The 19,273-nt window shown below is 36.1% G+C and overlaps 1 protein-coding gene across 1 annotated transcript in view; it reads right to left on the bottom strand.

Annotated features, from left to right (window-relative positions):
* mora (CHORD-like protein) overlaps positions 1-19,273 on the bottom strand; it is a 56,867-nt gene that overhangs the window by 31,189 nt on the left and 6,405 nt on the right. The window contains exon 3 of the mRNA XM_067286850.1: positions 18,237-18,343. Coding sequence (XP_067142951.1) covers positions 18,237-18,343 — 107 coding nt within the window. The remainder of the gene's footprint in view (positions 1-18,236; positions 18,344-19,273) is intronic.

Below are 19,273 nucleotides of genomic sequence, written 5' to 3'. Positions count from 1 at the left end.
TTAGTTTATGCTGGAGCAGTCACAGTAGTGACACACCATGGGCTGAAAGTACAATCACAGACAAACACACAGAAAACAAAATTCTATCACAAGCCTGCCTGGCGAGAAGAATAGAAATACAAATAAATGACATTAGACAGCAATTAGGCAGGCTGACACAATACACTAAAAACAACATAACACCCAAATTAAGGAAACAGCTCAAAAACATTTTCAAGAAAATAAAAACACACACAAAACATGAACATCACAACACACGCATTACAGAATACATTGATACACTAAAACAAAAACTTGCTGCCAAAGCACGTAGACTCAAACGATACAAAACATGTACATTACGAAAACAACAAAATAAATTATTTACAAACAATGAAAAACTCTTTTACAGACAAATTAATAACAAAGCAAACACTGATACACAGCACAGTGGCACACCAACAGAAGAAGAACTCACAACATATTGGTCTTCTCTTTGGTCCAGTGCTGTCACGCACAATGCTGATGCAGGCTGGATCGAGGAGGAGAACAGAAATTGCACAACATACCAACTATGCCCTGTGTTGAAATAAACATACATGATTTCCAATACACTGTTAACAGAACACACAACTGGAAGACACCTGGTGTAGACAACATTCACAATTTCTGGTACAAAAAGTTCACATCACTGCACCAGGAACTAGCTAAACATCTAACACACATCATCATCAATCCACAAGACATGCCAAATTTTCTTACTCAGGGCATCACCTACATGAAACCTAAAAACAACAATACCACAGACCCCACACAATACAGACCAATTACATGTCTTCCAACACTCTACAAAGTATTGACATCCTGTATTGCAAACAAAATATACAAACATGTTGAAGAACACGACATTCTAACAGAACAACAAAAAGGTTGTCGTAGAAACCACAGGGGATGCAAAGAACAGTTACTCATAGATTCAGTCATTCTACGGCAAGCACACAGTCAACACAGAAACATACACATGGCATATATAGACTACAGAAAAGCATTTGACAGTGTTCCACACAGTTGGCTGCTACATATCCTACACATGTACAAAATACATCCATCACTCATTGCATTCTTTCAAAACACTATGCAGCACTGGAGAACAACACTACATCTCAGGGCCCATAACACTTCCATACAAACAAACCAAATTTTTATTAGGCGAGGAATATTTCAAGGAGATTCCTTGAGTCCTCTCTGGTTCTGCTTAGCCCTGAACCCATTATCCAACATGTTAACCCTTTCCCGGCCAGGGTACCGATCTATCGTTACCCTATTCGTTTAGCAAAACGGCCAGGGTACCGATTGATCGTTACCCTGTTAACAATCGATTTTTATAAAATTTATCGACAATAGATGTCAGCACTTGACGGCATCGTCTTGTTTATCGTTCATTCTACACATTTTTGTCCAGGTGGTGTTTTGTCGACTTAAAAAATTTTAATTATTGGTTATTTTTTCTTAATTTTTCATTTTCTGATAATTTTTTATTTTATTTTTAGCATATTCATGCAATAATATTACTATAATAAGTTGATTTATGCTATAATAAGTTTATTCAGCTATAATATGTTAATATATCGTAAATATTTAAGTTATGACCTTCAGTTCTGATATTTTATATATTTTTTTTAATTTTTAATTTTTTTTTAAATCTAAAATATTAGCAAATGTTACATCTATTGCTATTGGTAATCATATGTTTATAACAAAAATATATAGTCTTGTTTGATATGAAATGAATAAAGTATATTAGTTAATTATATTAAATGAAAGCAGAATAAAGTTCAGATTTCAAACAAATGTTTGATATAATGTGCGATAATTTTACAACGAATAAACGTACGTGCATAAATGTAATATCAAATTGTACAGAACAATATTCTACGTCATTCTGGCTCAGTGAGAATAAGAATAAAGTAACCAGACAATGTTAATTTTGACAAAAAGTAACAAATTTTCAAGTTTGAATGTCAATTATCATATATTATTTTTTTTTTCACATAAATTTTTCAAACAAACTTTATTGAAAAATGTCGTATTTAAAACTAACTACATTGATAAATATATGTGATTTTTTTCATATGAATCAAATAATAATTTAATTTTTGGTAAATTTTTAAAATAATATTGCCTGATTTACCTATTTTGACCTTGGCCGTTTTACAAAATAAGGGGGCGTGGCAAACGGCAGGGAAAGGGTTAAACAACACGCAATATGGTTACAATATCAGACACAAAAAAACAACACAGTTTACACTGTCACATCTCATGTACATGGATGACATAAAACTTTATGCATCCACACAAAAACAACTTCATCAACTCCTACAAATCACACATTCATACACCAAGGACATACAAATGGAATTTGGCCTAGATAAATGCAAAACACTTCACATAGAAAAAGGAATCCTGAAGAAAGAAGATTTTGCACTTGGAAATGGAGACATTATTGAATCCATGGAAGAGGGCGAGTTCTACAAGTATTTAGGATTCCAACAGGCCAAACTAACAGAACATACACAAATAAAGCAAAGATTAATTAAAGAATACCAAAGTAGGTTAAATGCTATTCTCAGAACACAATTAAATGCAAAACACACAGTTAAAGCAATAAACACATATGTCATCCCAGTACTCACATATTCTTTTGGAGTTATACATTGGACTCACACTGATCTTGAGCAACTCCAAAGGAAAACAAGAACAACACTTACTAAGCATAAACAACATCATCCTAAATCCGCCACAGAAAGATTAACCCTTCCACGTAAAGATGGCGGACGTGGCCTGATTGACATAGTTAACCTTCACTACAAACAAATACAGTCACTGCGAGAGTTTTTCTACAAAAAACAAGAAACATCACAATTACATAAAGCAGTAACTCTAGCAGACTCAAATAACACACCATTAAACTTACACTCACATCACATGGACACAACACAACATATAAAAAGCATAGACACCATTAAGCAATCGTGGGCTCGAAAGGCACTCCATGGCAGGCATCCTTACGATCTGGCCCAGGATTTTGTTGACAAAACTGCGTCAAACAGCTGGTTAGCTCGGGGATGCCTCTTTGGGGAGACGGAAGGATTCATGATTGCCATACAGGATCAGGTCATAAATACTAAAAACTACAGAAAACACATACTCAAAGATACAACACTCACAAATGACACATGCAGAAAATGTCACATTATGTCAGAAACTATACAACACATCACCTCTGGTTGCAAGCTCTTGGCACAGACAGATTATTTACACAGACGTAATCAAGTAGCAAATATAATACACCAAGAGCTTGCAAAGAAACACAAATTAGTAGACATCCACAAACCATACTACAAATACATTCCACAGACAGTATTGGAAAACAACACGCACAAAATGTACTACGACAGAGCCATAATCACAGATAAAACAATTTACCACAACAGACCAGACATCACACTCATTGACAAACACAATAAAATCACATACATTATAGACATATCCATTCCAAACACTCACAATATACAAAACGCATGCACTGAAAAAATTAGCAAGTACACAGAACTCACCCAGGAAATAAGCCATCTGTGGAGGATGGATGGGGTGCTTATTGTACCTGTAGTTCTCTCCTCTACAGGTGTCATACCACACACACTACACAAAAGCCTGGGCACATTAGAATTGAATAGAAACACATACATCACTCTACAGAAGGCCACTATATTGAATACATGTCATATTGTGAGAAAATTCCTGAATACAGACACACACACTGATACACTTCTTTAATTTCTGTTTTGGTTACTATGCCTTGACTTTGGTCCGGCATAGTACTTAGCCACCGATGTTAACCGAGTATATCTAACTTAACCCAACATAATAATAATAACTCTCCCGTGGTCACCACCTGGTCGTGGTGGGAGAGCCCAGTAATTTTACTGATCCATAGGGCAATGCAGGCTGGAGCATAAGCTCCTGGTAGGGACACCCATGCCAGTAAGGTCTATGGGGAGAAATGAAGCTAAGAGTGACCACGCCCACATTCTGTGGAGATATTCATCATGGTAATAACTAGATCAAAGTGTGATACCGGCTCGGACGTCGCCCGGGTTAACAAGGTCCGCGTTCGTGGGTTAGGCAGAGGCTCACGTTCGAAAAATAGGTCACAGTCTCCCTTGGTTACCGGTGGCGAAAGCAGCACCGACCCAAGCATGGCTACTGCAATGCCCTCAACAGATGTGAGGAACCAACCCAGCCTTGGTGTTTCTGTGGCAATGCATCCACAGACCACAAAGGCTGGAAAACCACGCCAACGGATGAAATGGACAGTAGAAATGAACGAGTTTATCATCCGTACTTATTACACCATCACAGAACTCGAAACAAACATGACAGCATACAGACAACAACTACACCATAGATTCACACAACAGTATCCTCATCTCACTGTCACCGAACAAAGGGTTGTTGATCAAAAAAGAACAATTATACACAACAACCTTATTCCACAAACAACACTTGAACTTATCAAACAACAGGTTGCTGATCAAATACATCAACAGACAGAAACATCTAACATTAATGAAGATCATGTAACCTGTCAGGATAATCCAGCAACAAGCATTGATAATAACACACATACAACAATTACCACTAATGATACTACAGACACTTCCTCATCCATCACTGATAACATAGACATGGATTTAGTTAATACGCTCTCACTTATATTTCAGGAAACACTCACTAAATATACAGGTACAGATCCCACACAACGACCACGAATACCAAAAATCAACACGTCAAAGGAAGTAGGAAAAACACTAAATTATGTAAACACTCACTTACTACCACACTACATTCATTCAATTTCTACACTCGCAGACATTCATACATTAGTTTATGCTGGAGCAGTCACAGTAGTGACACACCATGGGCTGAAAGTACAATCACAGACAAACACACAGAAAACAAAATTCTATCACAAGCCTGCCTGGCAGAGAAGAATAGAAATACAAATAAATGACATTAGACAGCAATTAGGCAGGCTGACACAATACACTAAAAACAACATAACACCCAAATTAAGGAAACAGCTCAAAAACATTTTCAAGAAAATAAAAACACACACAAAACATGAACATCACAACACACGCATTACAGAATACATTGATACACTAAAACAAAAACTTGCTGCCAAAGCACGTAGACTCAAACGATACAAAACATGTACATTACGAAAACAACAAAATAAATTATTTACAAACAATGAAAAACTCTTTTACAGACAAATTAATAACAAAGCAAACACTGATACACAGCACAGTGGCACACCAACAGAAGAAGAACTCACAACATATTGGTCTTCTCTTTGGTCCAGTGCTGTCACGCACAATGCTGATGCAGGCTGGATCGAGGAGGAGAACAGAAATTGCACAACATACCAACTATGCCCTGTGTTGAAATAAACATACATGATTTCCAATACACTGTTAACAGAACACACAACTGGAAGACACCTGGTGTAGACAACATTCACAATTTCTGGTACAAAAAGTTCACATCACTGCACCAGGAACTAGCTAAACATCTAACACACATCATCATCAATCCACAAGACATGCCAAATTTTCTTACTCAGGGCATCACCTACATGAAACCTAAAAACAACAATACCACAGACCCCACACAATACAGACCAATTACATGTCTTCCAACACTCTACAAAGTATTGACATCCTGTATTGCAAACAAAATATACAAACATGTTGAAGAACACGACATTCTAACAGAACAACAAAAAGGTTGTCGTAGAAACCACAGGGGATGCAAAGAACAGTTACTCATAGATTCAGTCATTCTACGGCAAGCACACAGTCAACACAGAAACATACACATGGCATATATAGACTACAGAAAAGCATTTGACAGTGTTCCACACAGTTGGCTGCTACATATCCTACACATGTACAAAATACATCCATCACTCATTGCATTCTTTCAAAACACTATGCAGCACTGGAGAACAACACTACATCTCAGGGCCCATAACACTTCCATACAAACAAACCAAATTTTTATTAGGCGAGGAATATTTCAAGGAGATTCCTTGAGTCCTCTCTGGTTCTGCTTAGCCCTGAACCCATTATCCAACATGTTAACCCTTTCCCGGCCAGGGTACCGATCTATCGTTACCCTATTCGTTTAGCAAAACGGCCAGGGTACCGATTGATCGTTACCCTGTTAACAATCGATTTTTATAAAATTTATCGACAATAGATGTCAGCACTTGACGGCATCGTCTTGTTTATCGTTCATTCTACACATTTTTGTCCAGGTGGTGTTTTGTCGACTTAAAAAATTTTAATTATTGGTTATTTTTTCTTAATTTTTCATTTTCTGATAATTTTTTATTTTATTTTTAGCATATTCATGCAATAATATTACTATAATAAGTTGATTTATGCTATAATAAGTTTATTCAGCTATAATATGTTAATATATCGTAAATATTTAAGTTATGACCTTCAGTTCTGATATTTTATATATTTTTTTTAATTTTTAATTTTTTTTTAAATCTAAAATATTAGCAAATGTTACATCTATTGCTATTGGTAATCATATGTTTATAACAAAAATATATAGTCTTGTTTGATATGAAATGAATAAAGTATATTAGTTAATTATATTAAATGAAAGCAGAATAAAGTTCAGATTTCAAACAAATGTTTGATATAATGTGCGATAATTTTACAACGAATAAACGTACGTGCATAAATGTAATATCAAATTGTACAGAACAATATTCTACGTCATTCTGGCTCAGTGAGAATAAGAATAAAGTAACCAGACAATGTTAATTTTGACAAAAAGTAACAAATTTTCAAGTTTGAATGTCAATTATCATATATTATTTTTTTTTTCACATAAATTTTTCAAACAAACTTTATTGAAAAATGTCGTATTTAAAACTAACTACATTGATAAATATATGTGATTTTTTTCATATGAATCAAATAATAATTTAATTTTTGGTAAATTTTTAAAATAATATTGCCTGATTTACCTATTTTGACCTTGGCCGTTTTACAAAATAAGGGGGCGTGGCAAACGGCAGGGAAAGGGTTAAACAACACGCAATATGGTTACAATATCAGACACAAAAAAACAACACAGTTTACACTGTCACATCTCATGTACATGGATGACATAAAACTTTATGCATCCACACAAAAACAACTTCATCAACTCCTACAAATCACACATTCATACACCAAGGACATACAAATGGAATTTGGCCTAGATAAATGCAAAACACTTCACATAGAAAAAGGAATCCTGAAGAAAGAAGATTTTGCACTTGGAAATGGAGACATTATTGAATCCATGGAAGAGGGCGAGTTCTACAAGTATTTAGGATTCCAACAGGCCAAACTAACAGAACATACACAAATAAAGCAAAGATTAATTAAAGAATACCAAAGTAGGTTAAATGCTATTCTCAGAACACAATTAAATGCAAAACACACAGTTAAAGCAATAAACACATATGTCATCCCAGTACTCACATATTCTTTTGGAGTTATACATTGGACTCACACTGATCTTGAGCAACTCCAAAGGAAAACAAGAACAACACTTACTAAGCATAAACAACATCATCCTAAATCCGCCACAGAAAGATTAACCCTTCCACGTAAAGATGGCGGACGTGGCCTGATTGACATAGTTAACCTTCACTACAAACAAATACAGTCACTGCGAGAGTTTTTCTACAAAAAACAAGAAACATCACAATTACATAAAGCAGTAACTCTAGCAGACTCAAATAACACACCATTAAACTTACACTCACATCACATGGACACAACACAACATATAAAAAGCATAGACACCATTAAGCAATCGTGGGCTCGAAAGGCACTCCATGGCAGGCATCCTTACGATCTGGCCCAGGATTTTGTTGACAAAACTGCGTCAAACAGCTGGTTAGCTCGGGGATGCCTCTTTGGGGAGACGGAAGGATTCATGATTGCCATACAGGATCAGGTCATAAATACTAAAAACTACAGAAAACACATACTCAAAGATACAACACTCACAAATGACACATGCAGAAAATGTCACATTATGTCAGAAACTATACAACACATCACCTCTGGTTGCAAGCTCTTGGCACAGACAGATTATTTACACAGACGTAATCAAGTAGCAAATATAATACACCAAGAGCTTGCAAAGAAACACAAATTAGTAGACATCCACAAACCATACTACAAATACATTCCACAGACAGTATTGGAAAACAACACGCACAAAATGTACTACGACAGAGCCATAATCACAGATAAAACAATTTACCACAACAGACCAGACATCACACTCATTGACAAACACAATAAAATCACATACATTATAGACATATCCATTCCAAACACTCACAATATACAAAACGCATGCACTGAAAAAATTAGCAAGTACACAGAACTCACCCAGGAAATAAGCCATCTGTGGAGGATGGATGGGGTGCTTATTGTACCTGTAGTTCTCTCCTCTACAGGTGTCATACCACACACACTACACAAAAGCCTGGGCACATTAGAATTGAATAGAAACACATACATCACTCTACAGAAGGCCACTATATTGAATACATGTCATATTGTGAGAAAATTCCTGAATACAGACACACACACTGATACACTTCTTTAATTTCTGTTTTGGTTACTATGCCTTGACTTTGGTCCGGCATAGTACTTAGCCACCGATGTTAACCGAGTATATCTAACTTAACCCAACATAATAATAATAACTCTCCCGTGGTCACCACCTGGTCGTGGTGGGAGAGCCCAGTAATTTTACTGATCCATAGGGCAATGCAGGCTGGAGCATAAGCTCCTGGTAGGGACACCCATGCCAGTAAGGTCTATGGGGAGAAATGAAGCTAAGAGTGACCACGCCCACATTCTGTGGAGATATTCATCATGGTAATAACTAGATCAAAGTGTGATACCGGCTCGGACGTCGCCCGGGTTAACAAGGTCCGCGTTCGTGGGTTAGGCAGAGGCTCACGTTCGAAAAATAGGTCACAGTCTCCCTTGGTTACCGGTGGCGAAAGCAGCACCGACCCAAGCATGGCTACTGCAATGCCCTCAACAGATGTGAGGAACCAACCCAGCCTTGGTGTTTCTGTGGCAATGCATCCACAGACCACAAAGGCTGGAAAACCACGCCAACGGATGAAATGGACAGTAGAAATGAACGAGTTTATCATCCGTACTTATTACACCATCACAGAACTCGAAACAAACATGACAGCATACAGACAACAACTACACCATAGATTCACACAACAGTATCCTCATCTCACTGTCACCGAACAAAGGGTTGTTGATCAAAAAAGAACAATTATACACAACAACCTTATTCCACAAACAACACTTGAACTTATCAAACAACAGGTTGCTGATCAAATACATCAACAGACAGAAACATCTAACATTAATGAAGATCATGTAACCTGTCAGGATAATCCAGCAACAAGCATTGATAATAACACACATACAACAATTACCACTAATGATACTACAGACACTTCCTCATCCATCACTGATAACATAGACTTGGATTTAGTTAATACGCTCTCACTTATATTTCAGGAAACACTCACTAAATATACAGGTACAGATCCCACACAACGACCACGAATACCAAAAATCAACACGTCAAAGGAAGTAGGAAAAACACTAAATTATGTAAACACTCACTTACTACCACACTACATTCATTCAATTTCTACACTCGCAGACATTCATACATTAGTTTATGCTGGAGCAGTCACAGTAGTGACACACCATGGGCTGAAAGTACAATCACAGACAAACACACAGAAAACAAAATTCTATCACAAGCCTGCCTGGCAGAGAAGAATAGAAATACAAATAAATGACATTAGACAGCAATTAGGCAGGCTGACACAATACACTAAAAACAACATAACACCCAAATTAAGGAAACAGCTCAAAAACATTTTCAAGAAAATAAAAACACACACAAAACATGAACATCACAACACACGCATTACAGAATACATTGATACACTAAAACAAAAACTTGCTGCCAAAGCACGTAGACTCAAACGATACAAAACATGTACATTACGAAAACAACAAAATAAATTATTTACAAACAATGAAAAACTCTTTTACAGACAAATTAATAACAAAGCAAACACTGATACACAGCACAGTGGCACACCAACAGAAGAAGAACTCACAACATATTGGTCTTCTCTTTGGTCCAGTGCTGTCACGCACAATGCTGATGCAGGCTGGATCGAGGAGGAGAACAGAAATTGCACAACATACCAACTATGCCCTGTGTTGAAATAAACATACATGATTTCCAATACACTGTTAACAGAACACACAACTGGAAGACACCTGGTGTAGACAACATTCACAATTTCTGGTACAAAAAGTTCACATCACTGCACCAGGAACTAGCTAAACATCTAACACACATCATCATCAATCCACAAGACATGCCAAATTTTCTTACTCAGGGCATCACCTACATGAAACCTAAAAACAACAATACCACAGACCCCACACAATACAGACCAATTACATGTCTTCCAACACTCTACAAAGTATTGACATCCTGTATTGCAAACAAAATATACAAACATGTTGAAGAACACGACATTCTAACAGAACAACAAAAAGGTTGTCGTAGAAACCACAGGGGATGCAAAGAACAGTTACTCATAGATTCAGTCATTCTACGGCAAGCACACAGTCAACACAGAAACATACACATGGCATATATAGACTACAGAAAAGCATTTGACAGTGTTCCACACAGTTGGCTGCTACATATCCTACACATGTACAAAATACATCCATCACTCATTGCATTCTTTCAAAACACTATGCAGCACTGGAGAACAACACTACATCTCAGGGCCCATAACACTTCCATACAAACAAACCAAATTTTTATTAGGCGAGGAATATTTCAAGGAGATTCCTTGAGTCCTCTCTGGTTCTGCTTAGCCCTGAACCCATTATCCAACATGTTAACCCTTTCCCGGCCAGGGTACCGATCTATCGTTACCCTATTCGTTTAGCAAAACGGCCAGGGTACCGATTGATCGTTACCCTGTTAACAATCGATTTTTATAAAATTTATCGACAATAGATGTCAGCACTTGACGGCATCGTCTTGTTTATCGTTCATTCTACACATTTTTGTCCAGGTGGTGTTTTGTCGACTTAAAAAATTTTAATTATTGGTTATTTTTTCTTAATTTTTCATTTTCTGATAATTTTTTATTTTATTTTTAGCATATTCATGCAATAATATTACTATAATAAGTTGATTTATGCTATAATAAGTTTATTCAGCTATAATATGTTAATATATCGTAAATATTTAAGTTATGACCTTCAGTTCTGATATTTTATATATTTTTTTTAATTTTTAATTTTTTTTTAAATCTAAAATATTAGCAAATGTTACATCTATTGCTATTGGTAATCATATGTTTATAACAAAAATATATAGTCTTGTTTGATATGAAATGAATAAAGTATATTAGTTAATTATATTAAATGAAAGCAGAATAAAGTTCAGATTTCAAACAAATGTTTGATATAATGTGCGATAATTTTACAACGAATAAACGTACGTGCATAAATGTAATATCAAATTGTACAGAACAATATTCTACGTCATTCTGGCTCAGTGAGAATAAGAATAAAGTAACCAGACAATGTTAATTTTGACAAAAAGTAACAAATTTTCAAGTTTGAATGTCAATTATCATATATTATTTTTTTTTTCACATAAATTTTTCAAACAAACTTTATTGAAAAATGTCGTATTTAAAACTAACTACATTGATAAATATATGTGATTTTTTTCATATGAATCAAATAATAATTTAATTTTTGGTAAATTTTTAAAATAATATTGCCTGATTTACCTATTTTGACCTTGGCCGTTTTACAAAATAAGGGGGCGTGGCAAACGGCAGGGAAAGGGTTAAACAACACGCAATATGGTTACAATATCAGACACAAAAAAACAACACAGTTTACACTGTCACATCTCATGTACATGGATGACATAAAACTTTATGCATCCACACAAAAACAACTTCATCAACTCCTACAAATCACACATTCATACACCAAGGACATACAAATGGAATTTGGCCTAGATAAATGCAAAACACTTCACATAGAAAAAGGAATCCTGAAGAAAGAAGATTTTGCACTTGGAAATGGAGACATTATTGAATCCATGGAAGAGGGCGAGTTCTACAAGTATTTAGGATTCCAACAGGCCAAACTAACAGAACATACACAAATAAAGCAAAGATTAATTAAAGAATACCAAAGTAGGTTAAATGCTATTCTCAGAACACAATTAAATGCAAAACACACAGTTAAAGCAATAAACACATATGTCATCCCAGTACTCACATATTCTTTTGGAGTTATACATTGGACTCACACTGATCTTGAGCAACTCCAAAGGAAAACAAGAACAACACTTACTAAGCATAAACAACATCATCCTAAATCCGCCACAGAAAGATTAACCCTTCCACGTAAAGATGGCGGACGTGGCCTGATTGACATAGTTAACCTTCACTACAAACAAATACAGTCACTGCGAGAGTTTTTCTACAAAAAACAAGAAACATCACAATTACATAAAGCAGTAACTCTAGCAGACTCAAATAACACACCATTAAACTTACACTCACATCACATGGACACAACACAACATATAAAAAGCATAGACACCATTAAGCAATCGTGGGCTCGAAAGGCACTCCATGGCAGGCATCCTTACGATCTGGCCCAGGATTTTGTTGACAAAACTGCGTCAAACAGCTGGTTAGCTCGGGGATGCCTCTTTGGGGAGACGGAAGGATTCATGATTGCCATACAGGATCAGGTCATAAATACTAAAAACTACAGAAAACACATACTCAAAGATACAACACTCACAAATGACACATGCAGAAAATGTCACATTATGTCAGAAACTATACAACACATCACCTCTGGTTGCAAGCTCTTGGCACAGACAGATTATTTACACAGACGTAATCAAGTAGCAAATATAATACACCAAGAGCTTGCAAAGAAACACAAATTAGTAGACATCCACAAACCATACTACAAATACATTCCACAGACAGTATTGGAAAACAACACGCACAAAATGTACTACGACAGAGCCATAATCACAGATAAAACAATTTACCACAACAGACCAGACATCACACTCATTGACAAACACAATAAAATCACATACATTATAGACATATCCATTCCAAACACTCACAATATACAAAACGCATGCACTGAAAAAATTAGCAAGTACACAGAACTCACCCAGGAAATAAGGCATCTGTGGAGGATGGATGGGGTGCTTATTGTACCTGTAGTTCTCTCCTCTACAGGTGTCATACCACACACACTACACAAAAGCCTGGGCACATTAGAATTGAATAGAAACACATACATCACTCTACAGAAGGCCACTATATTGAATACATGTCATATTGTGAGAAAATTCCTGAATACAGACACACACACTGATACACTTCTTTAATTTCTGTTTTGGTTACTATGCCTTGACTTTGGTCCGGCATAGTACTTAGCCACCGATGTTAACCGAGTATATCTAACTTAACCCAACATAATAATAATAACTCTCCCGTGGTCACCACCTGGTCGTGGTGGGAGAGCCCAGTAATTTTACTGATCCATAGGGCAATGCAGGCTGGAGCATAAGCTCCTGGTAGGGACACCCATGCCAGTAAGGTCTATGGGGAGAAATGAAGCTAAGAGTGACCACGCCCACATTCTGTGGAGATATTCATCATGGTAATAACTAGATCAAAGTGTGATACCGGCTCGGACGTCGCCCGGGTTAACAAGGTCCGCGTTCGTGGGTTAGGCAGAGGCTCACGTTCGAAAAATAGGTCACAGTCTCCCTTGGTTACCGGTGGCGAAAGCAGCACCGACCCAAGCATGGCTACTGCAATGCCCTCAACAGATGTGAGGAACCAACCCAGCCTTGGTGTTTCTGTGGCAATGCATTCACAGACCACAAAGGCTGGAAAACCACGCCAACGGATGAAATGGACAGTAGAAATGAACGAGTTTATCATCCGTACTTATTACACCATCACAGAACTCGAAACAAACATGACAGCATACAGACAACAACTACACCATAGATTCACACAACAGTATCCTCATCTCACTGTCACCGAACAAAGGGTTGTTGATCAAAAAAGAACAATTATACACAACAACCTTATTCCACAAACAACACTTGAACTTATCAAACAACAGGTTGCTGATCAAATACATCAACAGACAGAAACATCTAACATTAATGAAGATCATGTAACCTGTCAGGATAATCCAGCAACAAGCATTGATAATAACACACATACAACAATTACCACTAATGATACTACAGACACTTCCTCATCCATCACTGATAACATAGACTTGGATTTAGTTAATACGCTCTCACTTATATTTCAGGAAACACTCACTAAATATACAGGTACAGATCCCACACAACGACCACGAATACCAAAAATCAACACGTCAAAGGAAGTAGGAAAAACACTAAATTATGTAAACACTCACTTACTACCACACTACATTCATTCAATTTCTACACTCGCAGACATTCATACATTAGTTTATGCTGGGGCAGTCACAGTAGTGACACACCATGGACTGAAAGTACAATCACAGACAAATACACAGAAAACAACAATTCTATCACAAGCCTGCCTGGCAGAGAAGAATAGAAACACAAATAAATGACATTAGACAGCAATTAGGCAGGCTGACACAATACACTAAAAACAACATAACACCCAAATTAAGGAAACAGCTCAAAAACATTTTCAAGAAAATAAAAACACACACAAAACATGAACATCACAACACACGCATTACAGAATACATTGATACACTAAAACAAAAACTTGCTGCCAAAGCACGTAGACTCAAACGATACAAAACATGTACACTACGAAAACAACAAAATAAATTATTTACAAACAATGAAAAACTCTTTTACAGACAAATTAATAACAAAGCAAACACTGATACACAGCACAGTGGCACACCAGCAGAAGAAGAACTTACAACATATTGGTCTTCTCTTTGGTCCAGTGCTGTCACGCACAATGCTGATGCAGGCTGGATCGAGGAGGAGAACAGAAACTTGCACAACATACCAACTATGCCCTGTGTTGAAATAAACATACATGATTTCCAATACACTGTTAACAGAACACACAACTGGAAGACACCTGGTGTAGACAACATTCACAATTTCTGGTACAAAAAGTTTACATCACTGCACCAGGAACTAGCTAAACATCTAACACACATCATCATCAATCCACAAGACATGCCAAATTTTCTTACTCAGGGCATCACCTACATGAAACCTAAAAACAACAATACCACAGACCCCACACAATACAGACCAATTACATGTCTTCCAACACTCTACAAATTATTGACATCCTGTATTGCAAACAAAATATACAAACATGTTGAAGAACACGACATTCTAACAGAACAACAAAAAGGTTGTCGTAGAAACCACAGGGGATGCAAAGAACAGTTACTCATAGATTCAGTCATTCTACGGCAAGCACACAGACAACACAGAAACATACACATGGCATATATAGACTACAGAAAAGCATTTGACAGTGTTCCACACAGTTGGCTGCTACATATCCTACACATGTACAAAATACATCCATCACTCATTGCATTCTTTCAAAACACTATGCAGCACTGGAGAACAACACTACATCTCAGGGTTAGTAACACTTCCATACAAACAAACCAAATTTTTATTAGGCGAGGAATTTTTCAAGGAGATTCCTTGAGTCCTCTCTGGTTCTGCTTAGCCCTGAACCCATTATCCAACATGTTAAACAACACGCAATATGGTTACAATATTAGACACAAAAAAACAACACAGTCTACATTGTCACATCTCATGTACATGGATGACATAAAACTTTATGCATCCACACAAAAACAACTTCATCAACTCCTACAAATCACACATTCATACACCAAGGACATACAAATGGAATTTGGCCTAGATAAATGCAAAACACTTCACATAGAAAAAGGAATCCTGAAGAAAGAAGATTTTGCACTTGGAAATGGAGACGTTATTGAATCCATGGAAGAGGGCGAGTTCTACAAGTATTTAGGATTCCAACAGGCCAAACTAACAGAACATGCACAAATAAAGCAAAGATTAATTAAAGAATACCAAAGTAGGTTAAATGCTATTCTCAGAACACAGTTAAATGCAAAACACACAGTTAAAGCAATAAACACATATGTCATCCCAGTACTCACATATTCTTTTGGAGTTATACATTGGACTCACACAGATCTTGAGCAACTCCAAATGAAAACAAGAACAACACTTACTAAGCATAAACAACATCATCCTAAATCTGCCACAGAAAGATTAACCCTTCCACGTAAAGATGGCGGACGTGGCCTGATTGACATAGTTAACCTTCACTACAAACAAATACAGTCACTGCGAGAGTTTTTCTACAAAAAACAAGAAACATCACAATTACATAAAGCAGTAACTCTAGCAGACTCGAATAACACACCATTAAACTTACACTCACATCATATGGACACAACACAACATATAAAAAGCATAGACACCATTAAGCAATCGTGGGCTCGAAAGGCACTCCATGGCAGGCATCCTTACGATCTGGCCCAGGATTTTGTTGACAAAACTGCGTCAAACAGCTGGTTAGCTCGGGGATGCCTCTTTGGGGAGACGGAAGGATTCATGATTGCCATACAGGATCAGGTCATAAATACTAAAAACTACAGAAAACACATACTCAAAGATGCAACACTCACAAATGACACATGCCGAAAATGTCACATCATGCCAGAAACTATACAACACATCACCTCTGGTTGCAAGCTCTTGGCACAGACAGATTATTTACACAGACATAACCAAGTAGCAAATATAATACACCAAGAGCTTGCAAAGAAACACAAATTAGCAGACATCCACGAACCATATTACAAATACATTCCACAGACAGTATTGGAAAACAACACGCACAAAATGTACTACGACAGAGCCATAATCACAGATAAAACAATTTACCACAACAGACCAGACATCACACTCATTGACAAACACAATAAAATCACATACATTATAGACATATCCATTCCAAACACTCACAATATACAAAACGCATGCACTGAAAAAATTAGCAAGTACACAGAACTCGCCCAGGAAATAAGGCATCTGTGGAGGATGGATAAGGTGCTTATTGTACCTGTTGTTCTCTCCTCTACAGGTGTCATACCACACACACTACACAAAAGCCTGGGCACATTACAATTGAATAGAAACACATACATCACACTACAGAAGGCCACTATATTGAATACATGTCATATTGTGAGAAAGTTCCTGAATACAGACACACACACTGATACACTTCTTTAATTTCTGTTTTGGTTACTATGCCTTCACTTTGGTCCGGCATAGTACACAGCCACTGGTGTTAACCGAGTATATCTAACTTAACCCAACATAATAATAATAATAATGGGACAAAGTTTGTTTGTTAAGTTATGGAAATGCAACACTTGGGCAATCTGCCTAGGGGAGGATGCCTTTTAAGGGAAACTGGCTCCTATTTAGGCATTACAGACATGGAGAAAACCCAGAAAACTCCACGTGGCCAGCCTGTCCGAGCAAGGCGCAAACCCACAACTGAACTCCCAGTGTTCACGGTACTATTTGGCCACTGGTGGGCTTATAGGTACTAAAAGTGAACGAAGAGCAATTATTTTTAACAGATTTGTCTTAATTTTGTAAATATATAAAGTGTCCAGCTTTTTTCTTTTTAAATTTTCTAACATTTTTGGCCATTTTGAAAGGCCTTCATTAAAAACAGAACAATCAAAGGCCTTTCAAAATGGCCAAAAATGTTAGAAAATTTGAATAAAAAAGGCTGCATTCAAAGGTTTTTGTGTTGAAGTTCAAGTATTAGTTAAGTGCAGTTAGAGAAGAATGAAAGTGTCCTTTCAAGATTTATCAAATACAATAAACTTACTAACTTTAATATTCAAAAATTCAGTAAAGTCTGTTGTTTTTCTATTACAGCAAGACCAACTTTTATAGGCATCATGAAAAACAGGAACTCCAGGATGAAATATACAGGAATCTGAAATTTCAAATGTAAATTTAATTAAATAAATCAATTACTAAAATTAAAATAAACTGATATTTTAATTTCTAATATAAATCATTTTATATCAATTATTTAATTTTTATTCATGAAATTGCTTAAAACTAATAAAAATTAAAAATTTTTATCAGTTTTAAGCAAACAATAAATTTCCCTATTGATTTACATTCAATTCCACAAAAATATAAATCCAGGAATTGGTAAGGTATTTTAATACAAAATATATAATCTTGTTTTATTTGTTTTGTCAAAACCATGTCTTCTTTTTCCTGTTTTGTTTGGTTCAATGTCACAACTTGGTGAATTTATAGACACTTGACAAATAATACATCAATTTAATCCATAACCTTTACTTATAGAGATGTATTTTGGGTTTTCGCCCCTCTTCAGTCTGTTACATAATAAATACATGTTGTATCTGGTGGACATCTGTCCGGCACCTTCCGCACTATGTAAAGTACTATAAGTAAAGGTTATGGATTAAATTGATGAATTATTTGCCGAGTGTCTATAAATTCACCAAGTCGTGACATTGACCCAAACAAAATATATAAAAATTTTCAAATTAAAAAATTGTATAATAAGAGCATTATGAAAAAGTTTTCATTACTTTTAAAGAAATTGAAGAGATGTTATTATCACATTCAACATCCATAAATTTTGGGAGATAGCATGAGAATTTTATTTTAAAGTCATTCTTAATGTTATTTGCTTTTTCACATTCACAGGCCTCGGAGTGCTATTTCCCCTTTGAAAAAGTGAGAAAAGTGAGTTGAAATACAGAAAAAGTGAATAAAAAGTGAGTGCAATAGTGACAAAACAAAGTGAAAACTCAGCAAAACAGCAGTAAAAATTGTTATTTCTTTTTATTCTGTTATGGTTAAACACATTTTAAAAATTTCTGTA

The sequence above is a fragment of the Centruroides vittatus genome, unplaced genomic scaffold, assembly GCF_030686945.1.
Source record: "Centruroides vittatus isolate TY-2023 unplaced genomic scaffold, ASM3068694v2 scaffold_386, whole genome shotgun sequence".
In the NCBI taxonomy this organism is placed as follows: domain Eukaryota; kingdom Metazoa; phylum Arthropoda; class Arachnida; order Scorpiones; family Buthidae; genus Centruroides; species Centruroides vittatus.
This window is presented reverse-complemented; position numbering and strand designations above follow the sequence as displayed.